This window comes from Geospiza fortis, unplaced genomic scaffold (genome assembly GCF_000277835.1).
Source record: "Geospiza fortis unplaced genomic scaffold, GeoFor_1.0 scaffold1, whole genome shotgun sequence".
NCBI classification, from domain to species: Eukaryota; Metazoa; Chordata; class Aves; order Passeriformes; family Thraupidae; genus Geospiza; species Geospiza fortis.
This window is the reverse complement of record NW_005054320.1, coordinates 6,655,764-6,668,047: the sequence shown is the minus strand read 5'-3', so window position 1 is coordinate 6,668,047 and position 12,284 is coordinate 6,655,764. Positions and strand designations below refer to the sequence as shown.

At 41.0% G+C, this 12,284-nt stretch overlaps 1 protein-coding gene across 1 annotated transcript; it reads left to right on the top strand.

Moving 5' to 3' along the window:
- Positions 1-6,259: 6,259 nt before the first annotated feature.
- On the top strand, positions 6,260-10,743 carry NAA50 (N(alpha)-acetyltransferase 50, NatE catalytic subunit). The gene is made up of 4 exons (XM_005420581.3): positions 6,260-6,446; positions 6,906-7,025; positions 7,988-8,054; positions 10,510-10,743. The coding sequence occupies exons 1-4, from the start codon at positions 6,275-6,277 to the stop codon at positions 10,688-10,690; spliced, it is 540 nt and encodes a 179-aa protein (XP_005420638.1). The 5' UTR covers positions 6,260-6,274; the 3' UTR covers positions 10,691-10,743.
- Positions 10,744-12,284: the final 1,541 nt, after the last annotated feature.

Below are 12,284 nucleotides of genomic sequence, written 5' to 3'. Positions count from 1 at the left end.
TGTTCTTACCTGATGATCATCAGGTACTTCATGAACACTAATTAGCAAAGGCTCATGATCTTCTGGGAGGCAAGTAAATTGTTAGATCTGGGGATACTGAGGGTGTGGAAAGGGGCAGTAATCTATAAGGTGTCTCAGGATATAGTTAGTGGAGGCACAAAATTAATTTTGAGGGAAGCTATTTCAAAATAGTGAAATATTTCTGTTTAGCGATCATAGATAAAAATCAATGTTCTCGTGAGCTTGCTTTAGAGCAGCAACGAAGAGTTGGGGTTTCTGGCAGCCCTTTATCTGCTTTATGATGGCAGAAAAGTTGTTTCCTCTTTCACCTGATATTGATGTAGCTGGGATAGGCTGAATAAATATTTTGGCCTTAACCTTGTGAGGTGCTCTAGAGCAGCAGAATTTTATGGACAACTAAGCAATGTATGTGTGTCTGCTTTTCTGTTCTAGACCAGCTACATTTATTTTTGCCATTTTAGAGTTTGAAAATTCTGTTAGCTGGGCATAGTGATTCATGCTCTTTGTATCCCTCTACAGAATAGGATAGCTTATAATTTTCTTGGGACAGTTTATTTTTCACTTGAAGATTTGAGACCTAGGTAGGACATGTTTCAGCTGGAAAAACTGTGAGGCTATTATAGCATAACTTTGCTTCTTGCATATGAAGACTGGCCAGTCTTTTGCATGTGGTCAGGTTTTCTAGGCTGAAGCAGAGTAAATTATACAATATCCAGATATAATGAAGAAACTTGGCTGTAATGTGCTGTGTATTTTTTTCCCCTTTTTTTAATGCTAAAGGGAGAGGCAGCAATGGTCTGATGTATGTCTTGGGGAATTGTGATGCATGAAGCGCGTTCACAGTGACATCCAGTAGTCTTGCAAGTCTTAAATGAAGTCTTCTGTTAATTCTGATTCTAAAATTGCTTTGTTTTCTTCTGTACATCATTGTGCTCTTCTGCAGGCCGGAACTGGGGGTAACGTCCAGCAGGGTATCAGGTGTCATGCGACACATGTTTTCAGTAGTTAGCAGGACTAAAGAAGATCAGGGGTCTCAGAGCAAATTGGTAAGGCTTTTTGCATGCTAGGTTTGTACTTATCCTTCTGGTTTTCTGACAAGCAAAGCAGAGTAGATATGCAGCCCACAGATCTTTGAGATAATTGAAAACATACTGGTCTGCCCACAAGAACTAGACTAACTTGTGTGTGTGTGTAACAAGACAGCTCATCCATTAAAAAAATCCTAAGCAAAAACAAACCAAACCAAAAAACCCATAAAGTTCCCAACGACCCCAAAACACTAGAAGAGGTTCTTTTGGCCTTGGAGTAGAATCTAAGCAGAGCCTTCAGGTCTATAGCCTTCATAGTTCTGGTTTGGTTTGATTTTATGAGCGGATTATCCTGTCTAGACTCCTGCTTTGACTTGGATGCCAAAATAGAAGCAATAAAGCTAGCTGGCCGCTTAGCAGGTGACAAACCTTCTCTGAAGTCCTCTTAATTTGTTGGGGCCCATTTCTCAGTGCTGCCTCTCCTGACTTACTCCTCAGTAAGTTTTGCAAGTTTCAGATACAGCTCTGCTAAATTTAGCCTGCCAGATGCCTTCAATAAGCTCGAGCCCAGCTATCAGTTACAGGGAGATCTGTTTCAGTCAGGCACAGCCCTCTGGGGAGAGACTTGCACTATTTAAAGTTGAATGAGACTGAGATTCTTACAGCATTAAGAAACTCTAAATCCACTTTTTCTCCCTGATGTTGGTTCTAAAGTAGTGTTGGGCACTTGTTATTCCCAGGGAGTGAATTTGATTCCTGTTGAACTGTAGCTGGAAATTGGCTGCCTCTTGAGCTGTCATTCTGTATAGCAGTTCTCCTTTGGTATATGTTCAGCAGCAAAAGGCAGTCTGAACATAAGTAACACTAATGGCTCATGTAGCCTGTGTTATTTCCAGCAGTATCAATGTACGACATTGTAGGAAAAATAGACTGTTCAAATCACAGCACTGTAAGCTGCAGGCAGAGCAATCAACTGCAGCAGGACTAACTGGATTGCATTCGGTCCTACAAAACATGTGAGGCTTTTTCTAGGCAGTGCCTGGAGGATCTTAGGACACTGGTATGAAGAGCAGGAGTGTTAATGCCAATGTTCTGGGCATGCATCCAGTTTCAGGAAGTGGTGCCTGTCACCTCGCTATAGTCACACTTCTGTTCAGATTTGGTGGATCACTCTTCACTTCCGCTCTTACATCCCTGGGCAGTGTTGCTGTGCACTTTTAGCAGATAGCGGCCTATGCACCAGGAGCTGATTCCCTTTACTAGTGAATTCTCCAAGTGTTTTTGTCCCCAGTGACCAAGTCATGGAATGTAGCAGTCATGAAAAACACTGAATGTTTCTCATGAAAATGTAGTCCTAGGATATGTCAGGAAAATGCTTCCAGTAGTGACAAGAAAAACTTAGTGCCAATGGACAGGACAATAGTGTTTGGGCTGCTGTAATTGGTTTTGGTTAGCCATGTTTAAGGAAAATCAGCTTTAATCAGAAGGAATGTAAGGAAGAGCTACTTGTCAATAGTAGGAATTAAGAGCCAACCTTACAGGAAAAGGCCTGAGCTTGGCTTTGGTTAGAAGAAAGACATGAAGAGATGATTATAACTCTCTGAAAAGGCCTGAGCAATGGTACCCATCATCTCCAGGCAGCACAGAGGTACATTTGAATATGCTAGAACAACTAACTGAGAATAATAGTAGTGTGGGAGCAGCCTTGCAATGGAACATGTTTAAGTGGCTTCAGAAGGCTGGTATTTCATAAGGAAAGTGTGAATTTGTAGAACACTGTAGTAGTAAGAGACCTGATCTGCTAAGCCAGGAGTCCCTCATTCTTCTTAAAAACAATTAAAAACAATTGCTTGGAATGGGGTGACTGGCTTGTCCCAGAAGCTTTGACATCTGAGATGGATGATACAGTTGTTTATTGCATCTTCCATGGAGTGCCATTTGAGCTGTGGGGTGCCAGTAGTAAGTGTGGATCTTCTTAGGAATATTAGTGGCATCATAGAGTTGAATAATTTGTTATGGGAGGGCATGTCCCTTCTGGGCACATCAAGTTCTTTACACATCTTTACGTTGTCTCATATGCTAATTTGAGCTCATAATTTAATTTTTTTCTTTGCAACAGCAGTGAACAAGTCCTTCTGGTACACCTTCTATTCAGCTGGAATGCACAGGACTGGCCTAGTCAGACCTTAGCTGACACAGTAAACTTGCTTAAGTTACTGATGTGGCTGAGACTTCACTTGAAGAACCAGGTCTAGTTGTGAACTGCTGTTAAAAACAAACAAACAACAACAAAAAGGAGTCCACAAAGATACGTGCTTTACTTTGGTGAAAATAAGGGAGTGATAATTTTGAGTCCTTTATTACAGGTGCTTTGTCTTGGCTATTTGGAGTAGTTTTTCAAAGTACATGTTCTATGGATGATGAAGTGTAGCACAATATCTGTAGACTATGTTCACAGATGTACTGGATAATCTACATCCCTGTGCTCCTCTTGCACAGTATTTCGGTTTAAACTGGGGTGAGCTGGGACTTCTGCTCAAGAACCAATTAGTTCTGCCTATGGAAACTTTTTTTCTCTTCTTTATTCTGGCAGAGGACTTGTGTGATGAACACAGTCAGGGAACTGATGTGGGTTAAAACTAAACTTTCCCTTTTTTGTCCAGGTTAGTTTTAATTGGTGTTGGTTCACTACATTGATGCACAAACATTTGTGCCAGCAAGAGGATGGAAATGAGTGGCTCGGGGACAGCAAGAGTGCTGCTTTTGGCAGCAGTGCCAGCTTTCCCATGATTTTACACAAGGCCCCAGTGGCACTTTGGCCGCACTGTCCTCAGGCAAAAATGATGAATTCTCATAATGTGGGACTTCCTTTCCATGTTCCTACTTAATTTACGTATTAAATGGTTTTGTGCATAATAGATGTGCTGCTGATTTAATCAGCTAGTGCTATACGTTAAAGTAATTTATGGTTTGAGTATGTGCTATTTAAACAGATATGGTTGGGGTATTGATTTATGCTTCCTGCAGTGTTTCTCAAACCTCTTTCATATTATTCTCCCGGGTAAGATACTGTCCCTGGTGCAATTCTTGCTGGGACAAACCAGATAGTGACAGAGCGTAGGAGACAAGCAGCTGGAGATGGCAGGAGGCAGCAGGGAATGTGGCAAGTGGTGAGAGATAGAGGGGGGGAGTCCAGGGGCTTGAGGAAATGTGTCAGCAAGGGCCTTTTACCCATCTACTAACAGAGCTCGTTTCTCTGGCCTGATGCCAGCCTCAGAGGTGATGTCTTGGCTCAGCAGCTCCCAGCCTTAGACTCTGCTTCTGCATTTATTTATTTATTTGTTCTCTGTCTAAAACCTTCTTGGTGACAATCCATTTTCTGGCCATGTTCCCTTTCTTGGCCATCTTGTCCTGGCTGCCTGTGGTAATATATTTTTGTCCTGTTGCACTGTTGTCATAAATATTTCATAGGGACTGTCTTCTAATGCCTGGTTTGTTTGATTAGTAACCAATTAATCTTTAAATAATATTAGAAAACACTACCTGATGATGGTCTGTGTCAGGGATTTTTGCCCAAAAGGACATGTGGTGTATGACAACTTTGTTGTGGGTTTATCATGCTAGCATTGCTGATCTACTGAAGCTTGGAACTATTGATACTTTTTTGTATCACCAATGTTAATATTTTTATTTGGAGAAGTGGTCTCGGCTTTCAGTAACTGAGTATGAATGTGAGGTTTGTCTCCTCCCTTACTGACTTTCTGCACTGCAGTTCATCTGACCTAGCTGGGTAGTTGAGACTTGCTCCCTTTGGTTTCTACTCTCATGCAGACTGCAGCAAAGGGGACTCTTCAGGCTTCTTTTCTCTCCTAGTATAAGATTACTGAGGTGCCCTACTCCAGCAAAACCCTTTCATGGACACAAATACACCCAGGATCCCACATGCCACAGTTTTACTCCTGCCCTTTGGAAGAAAATGCGGCAGCATTGCTGGCTGGGATCAGAACTTGCCTTCTGTGAGCCTGAAGAAGCCCTGCTGTGCTAGGCTGAGCAGTTGTGCCAAGCTGGGCATAAAACAAGTGCTACGGTTTCTCCACCGTCTCATAACTTTGATTGCATGCTTGTTTACCCTGGGAGTACTTCTGTAGTGTGAGAACATCATCCTTATAAGCTCGGGACTTGCACTGTGTTGGAATATAATTCTCAAAGGGACTTGTGCAAATGGCCATACATGAAGAAAGCAATCTTGAGAGCAAGCAGTGTCTTTACTGCTATTTGGGCAGAAAACAATGTGGCTGCCCATATCTATTCAGTAAAACAGGGCTGATAAGAACCTAGAATTGTGTGCTTTTCTAATTCCATGTGCACTGGCTTTCTGTATATTCTGGTGCTCGTTTGGGAAAAGATTTTTATTATCTTGGTATTTTTATTTTTCATTCTTGTAATCATTGTTAAAACCGCTTGCCCTCACCCAACGGTAACTAATCTTTCTTTTTAATTTTTTTTTTTCTTCTGTATGTATAGTCTTTCTGTCAGTTAGTCTTAGAAAAGAGAGAAGCTTGGTCTGTTTCTTCTCAGTATAATTCAGTGTATTTTAAGGTTGTGGTTCTGCTCTCAGCAGGAAGAAAGTGTTCAGTGATGATCAAAGTAGATGTCGATATCACCTTGAGAGGGGCACAGTTGCATATTAACAGGCTTAATATATTTGTTGCACACAATACTGTTGGTTTTCAGAGAAAGATGTCTAATAATGACTTTGTCTAAGCATAGGCTTTGTATTGAGAGGTGGTAAAATTGAGGCTGTCTTTGAAGCAGGATAAGGACTTAATTTCCTTGGTCTCTGTTCTAGCTTCCTGTTCCTCCCATATTTTCACTGGGGGTTTAAATTTTTTTTTTTTTTTTTTTTTTTTTTGTGACGTTGATGATCAGAGGGGAAATGAGTGGCATAATGTTAAAGCTAATACTTCTGTAGAGATCCATGTTCTCCACCCAGTAAACCACATATATACTATGGTACATCAGTGTTTAGTGTGGCATGAGAAACTTCTGACTGTACAGAACTGACTGAAACTAGATTTGGGACTTAAATCAGCCACCAGCATAAGACTTGACTGCATGGGTTGGATGTGGCAGTTCAAATATGTATTGAGCTGACTGTTACGTGGGACAGTTCTCTAAGGATAAGCAAAGCAATTGATCTTGGGTGTCCTTAAAAATGTTGCAGTATGTCAGATGTTAAGCATGTTTTGATTTGTTCCAGTAGCCGGATCGAGCTGGGAGATGTGACGCCACACAACATTAAACAGCTGAAGAGGCTAAACCAGGTCATTTTTCCTGTCAGCTACAACGACAAGTTCTACAAGGATGTACTGGAGGTTGGCGAACTTGCCAAGCTAGGTACAAATGCTCTTGCCAGTAATTGTGGGCTGTGGTGGCAGAAGTGGTCATCATTGCTATCCATAATGGTTTTAAATAGCAGCTCCCTCTATTTAGTTGTTATACATCGTGAAAAATAACTGTTTGAGAACCTCAAAGAAGCCGCAGAGGGTCTGTGTTCTGACTAGATTACGTCCACTGGGAATAGGCATGTTTTCTGTTCCAGAAGAAAGCAGTTGTGCATTGCAGCTTACCTCCTGATGCCATTGCTGGTTGGTGTGAACAGTGATGAGCAACCACTGTGTCAAAACAGCACTAGTTACTTCATTCCAAGTGTGAATCCACAATGTATGTTATTTTATCTGGATAGGAGAATTAACGAGACGGGAGGGAGGGAGGAAGATACAGGGTGTAAATAAAAGAGCTGTATGTGTAGTTTGAGACTTGTTACTGATAAACCTTTGTTTCCCTCCCTGGCAGCCTATTTCAATGATATTGCAGTGGGAGCAGTGTGCTGTAGGGTGGATCACTCCCAGAACCAGAAGAGACTGTACATCATGACACTTGGATGCCTGGCACCCTACCGAAGGCTAGGAATAGGTAAAGAGGGGTCTTCTTTTGTATCTGAGGCATCAAAGAAACCAGGTTGCTGTCCAGCTTTTTAAATGCTCTTTCAGATCTTTAACCAAGTTAGTGCACTTTAGACTGCTGGTTTCTTTGGAAGGGACTTGGTGGAAAGAGTATGATTTTGCATGTGTTCATTCTTCCCTGCCTTTCAGAAATGAACTTTTGTAGAAATTTATAATTCAGGATTTCAGATTACTTTAATCTTAATCATATTATCATACTATGATGTAAATACTCTGCTTCTATGGATGTGAAAATTGTTGCAGAGAGAGATTAAATAATTTGTCAGAGATATGTAGCCAGTATGCAAGTCATATATAAGTAGAACGCAGCAGTCCTTCATTGGCTTCTCTCTTCTAAATTCACTCTTCTAAATGTAGGGGCTTTATATTTATTTTGTCTTTATCACTACTGACTATTGCTGCTCAGGGGTAGCACCTACTTTTTGTCTATATTGCATTTAGTTCTTTGCTCCACATTGCAAACCCATAGGACAGATTAATCAAGACCTATAGTAACCTGTTTGCCTTGACAAACTGGAATGAAAAGATAGCTTGATTTAAAATTATTTTACTAGGTCTTTAGTAGAAAAGCTTACCAGTGCCCTCACAGCTTTATACAATATTTTGGCTGTATTTTGAGCTGAGTTTGAGACCTTGAGATTGGTATTAAAATAAGCTCATTTATACAAATGCTTCTGGTCTGTTGTGATTTTTTATTTCTTCTTCAAAGAAACAATTAATTAAGGTTTATGAGCAGTCAGAGACAGGATGAAATACTTACACATCATGTTTTATTTGCCTTTCCTAGTTTTCACACTTTATCATTTTAGTCTACCTACAGTTAACATGCGTCTCCTTGAGGAAGCATCTAGCTAAGTACAGACTAAATTGTCCCCTTCTAGTTTTCTTAAGTATCTCTTTATCTTTTGGCAGGAACTAAAATGTTGAATCATGTCTTAAACATCTGTGAAAAAGATGGCACTTTTGACAACATCTATCTGTAAGTAAATGAGTTACACTTGTGCATTTTTTGAGAGATGACAAAGGTAGATATGGGAGCAAAGGGATGGAGATCCAAGTGTGAGTTTAGTGTATATTTTTGTGGGGTCATGGAACATAGCAGGAAAGCCAGGGGTCATATTCTGGGTTTGTTGTGTAATGCTGAGAAAACCAAAAGCTGCTTGATTTAGAAAGGGTGCTGCAAATTTGCTGAATTTGAAAGTAGCTTAGTCACAAAATTATGTTCTAGAGCGAAATTACACTGTAAGACCAAAAAAAAATTTTTTTAAAGGATTTCATTTTTATCATACAAGGTCATCTTCAGAATGGAAAATACTGCAAGTCTTGAATACAGTTTTGATTCATTTGCTTTCTGTCTTTTATGACAGCACTCTGTGGTGCAGCACTCTGGAATATTAGAGATGTTTGCAAGCACTGAAAGTTTACTGCATTCAGGAATAAGGCCCAACTGCTATTCCCATTCTTGCACACTGCCAGGTCAGCTCTTTGTGCAGCAACACAATAAACTAGATCAGTGCCCTGACCCAGCCGGGGAAGCTGTTTTCAGTTTTGTTTCTGGGTGTTGTTCTTTTGTTCTAGTGTGGTTTGGGGTTTTGGGGGTGGTTTTCTTGTGCTTTGTTTTGGTTATTTTTAAAATCAACTGCATGTCTGTGTAAGCACTTGGCATGATGCAGGCAAGAGAACAAGCACTGGGGTAGAGGGCAGTACCAGTAGTCCCCCTGGAAAGAGAATCTGAAATCCATACGTACCAAAACTATGCTTTGCCTTTGCTGCTGGTTTCACACTTCTGCTTTTTGCTGTGCATTGGTGTCTGTGTGGTTACCAAGTGAGTTTGGTTTGATGGCAGTTTTTGGCCTGATCTCTTCTCTGAGCCAACTCCTCCTTGTCCATCACTGCCTTGCCATCACACCAGTGCAAGCTCGACGCACTGCTGGGGATAGCCCCACAGCAGGTACAGCTCGGATGGACTTGCACTGCTGCAGAACTGCACCCTGAAGACTTGCCAGGCCTGTGGAAGATGCTCTGTGAGGAGTGTTTCATACACTGATATCACTGTAAATGGAGTGACTTTCTCCTCAAAGTCAGTCCACTTCTTACCATGGAGGTGCGGACTCTTCCATGTCCTCTGCTTTTGTTGCTTTGTGCCATCTCTGTAAGAGGAATGTGTTTGAAAGAGGTGTCTGAGTAAAGTTGCCTTTGGCTTGTGTTCCTTCCTGCTCTCCTCGCTCAGGAGAAGTCATAAAACTCTCTGAGATGCCTGCATACTGGAACAGGGGCTGTCCTTTTTACTTTTGCATCTTACTGTGTGCACAGTGAAGGAACTGTTTGCTGGTTCTAATACAAAAAAACCCCAAATCTTTCATAATCCTTCTTTATAGCTCCTAGACCAAGGATTCTGACATGACAATAAATAGCGCCCAAAACTGGGCTAAAGTTCTTTTAGTGACCCATTGATTTTATTACTATGTCTATTGCTTGTGCATTTTCTATTTGAACATATTATGCAGTTTAGCACCAAATTTGATATCACTGCCTAAATTTGTCATTACAATAAAGTTCCCTTTTAGCTTTTTGGTGCTTATTTGGCTTAACACTAAGATCTTTTGTTCTGCTGTTGCTTCCACAGTTACTTTGGTTCTATGGTTATGCAGTGTGTTGTCATGACAAAGTGATTCATGAAGTTCTGCAGTGTCCACTGAATTTTTGAAGTGTTTAATGAATGCCTTTTATTGATATAAACATTTTTATTTCTTTTTTCTCTTTTTTTTTTTACAAAACTTGTGCAAATAAATGTCCTAGTCACTTAGGATAAAGAGCTGATGGCTGTTTGTTTTGGAGGCCTTGAAACACACTAGCAAAATCTGTAAAACTCTAAGGGAAGTAAATACAAGGGAAAAGGACTTTGTAAATCCATAGGACTTCTTTGTATTACAGCTTTTTGTGAGGAGAGAGGAGTGGTTAAGGTAGAGCAAGGTGTTAAAATCGTATCAAGCACCATTGCCAGTTGTATGTTACAGTGTGTTGGGATCATCCCTGAGATAACTCCTCTGGTCATCTGCAAAGTGTTACTACAGGAGGTTAAAGTTGGCTTTACAGTGAAACTCTGTTACATATTTCCACTGAATATCTGCCATATTGCTTTAATCAGATGAAGAAAGATTGAAATTACTGAGGTAGTAACGCTTCAGAGTCTCTCTGCTATTTTGTGTTGCTTGAAAGAGTTTTATCAAGGGGAAACATTTACTATTGTTGACAGCCATGGGCCATCCAGGACCTGAGTGTTAGCCCAGAATTGAATTGGGAAGACCAACATTTCCAGTCTTGGATTTACACTGCTGTTCCTGTCTTTGTCTATCTAGCTGCATTTCTTGTCTTTGACCATTCTGAGTATGGGGGCAGATTACTGACCCCCATCTCTCTATGTTCTGTCCCAGGCATGTCCAGATCAGCAATGAGTCTGCAATTGACTTCTACAGAAAGTTTGGCTTTGAGATCATTGAGACGAAGAAGAACTACTACAAGAGGATAGAGCCCGCAGATGCGCACGTGCTGCAGAAAAACCTCAAAGCCCCTTGTCTTGGCCAGAATGCAGATGTGCAAAAGAACGACAACTGAACAAAACCCCAGCGGACACTTTCTTGCACTTGCTTGTCGCCAAATAAGGAAAGTTGCTGGTTCTAATACTTTTTATTTCTTTTTTCTCTTTGGTTTTTTGTTTTGTTATAGTTTTTTTTTTTTTTAACTCCAGCCCTTCATCTTAATTTTTTTTTTCTTGACCTCTCTCCAACAAAATGTAATGCTTCTTCCAAGGATTGTCCAATCATGTTTGGGGTTGGGTTTTGGTTGGTTTTGGATTTTTTTTTTTTGAGCTCTCCTTTCTGGTGTTTTTTGGTTTTTTGAGGGCAGGGGGGCTGATTTTTTGGTTTTTGTTGGGGTGGGAAAAGGTGTGCAGATCTCTTTTAAGTTTGAGGTGTGGAGGGCTTGAGCAGGTTATCCTGATGACAAGTTTCCTTCAGAATTATTCTTTCAGTAAGCAGAATGTAAACCCAGTGGGGGGGAAAAGGCAAAGCAATATCTTGTCCTTTGACTCCTACATTATTGTGTTTTTTATAACCTACAGGGTACTTTACTCTCCCCCAACCTTTGAATGTTACTTCAGTACTTCCCGCTGTTCCTTTTAATTCCCCACCTCAAAAAGGTATATTTAGTTCTTCCCAATATTTTTGAGTATGGCTTTTTCTTCCATCTTTTGCTGAGAAGGGTGGGCTACTTTACCATACCTTTTCACTCTGTCTGGGCTGATCTTTTTGGATGCTTTTTTTAAATACTCCTCACCCAAGCTGGTGCTACACTTCTTAACTGACTGAGAGGAGGATTTAGAGTGGTCTTTGTTTTTTCTTGTTTTCATTTACCCAACTCCCAGCAGACTTTTGCCAGAGCAAGAGCTAGATCTGGCGTTGGCAAGAATAACCTTGTAAAAATATGAATCCTGAGGCAACACCCTTGCTTTTAAAATGGGTGAAATTCTGCAGGGCTCATTGAGAGTTAGTTTATCTGTGTTGTTGGGATGGAAAAAGTGACTGTGACCACCTTACCAGCTTTGATGACATAAGGCAAGCACCTGTCTCCAGATAACTTTTACAGCTACTGAATCTGTGGTGACAGATGTAAGGGTTGAGGAAACCAGGCAGCAAGGCTAAGAAGGCAGACATGAATCTGACCCTAATCACATAGCTTTGCAGGGTCTCCTGGATTTGCTTGGGATTGGCTTGACTTGCTGTGTTTATGAGCTCCTTTGGGAGGAGGTGGTGAAGAACTGCGTGGTTTTGCTCCTTTGAAGATTATTTTCCCCTTCCCCGTTGAGTAGTAATAATGCAGTTCTCCTCTGGTGAGAGGGTGTTGGTGGAGCACCGGAGAAAGCAGCATATATTAGAGCATTTTATGGGTTTGGAAAATAGGCTGGCTGGCTTCTTCCTAGTACTGTAACTTTGAGGCTACAGTAAACTGTACTAAGCTCTGCTTTGCATCCTTTCATGCTTTGTTTGCGTGAATACCAGTGCTCCTTTCTAGGCACTGTTGCCAGCAATTTTATGTATGCCAATATAAATACCAACTTGAGCTTGGACTCTTCTCCAAGCATCTGGGAAAGTGCACTGAGCTGAGACAACACCAACCTGCCCCATCCCCCATGTAGATGCTGAACTGTATT

Bases quoted from the DNA above. Each gene is read 5' to 3' on its own strand.
- NAA50 (XM_005420581.3), top strand. From the start codon at position 6,275: ATGTCAGATGTTAAGCATGTTTTGATTTGTTCCAGTAGCCGGATCGAG. The intron at 7,026-7,987 runs GTAAAGAGGGGT...ATCTTTTGGCAG, and splicing joins CTACCGAAGGCTAGGAATAG to GAACTAAAATGTTGAATCAT. The intron at 8,055-10,509 runs GTAAGTAAATGA...GTTCTGTCCCAG, and splicing joins ACTTTTGACAACATCTATCT to GCATGTCCAGATCAGCAATG.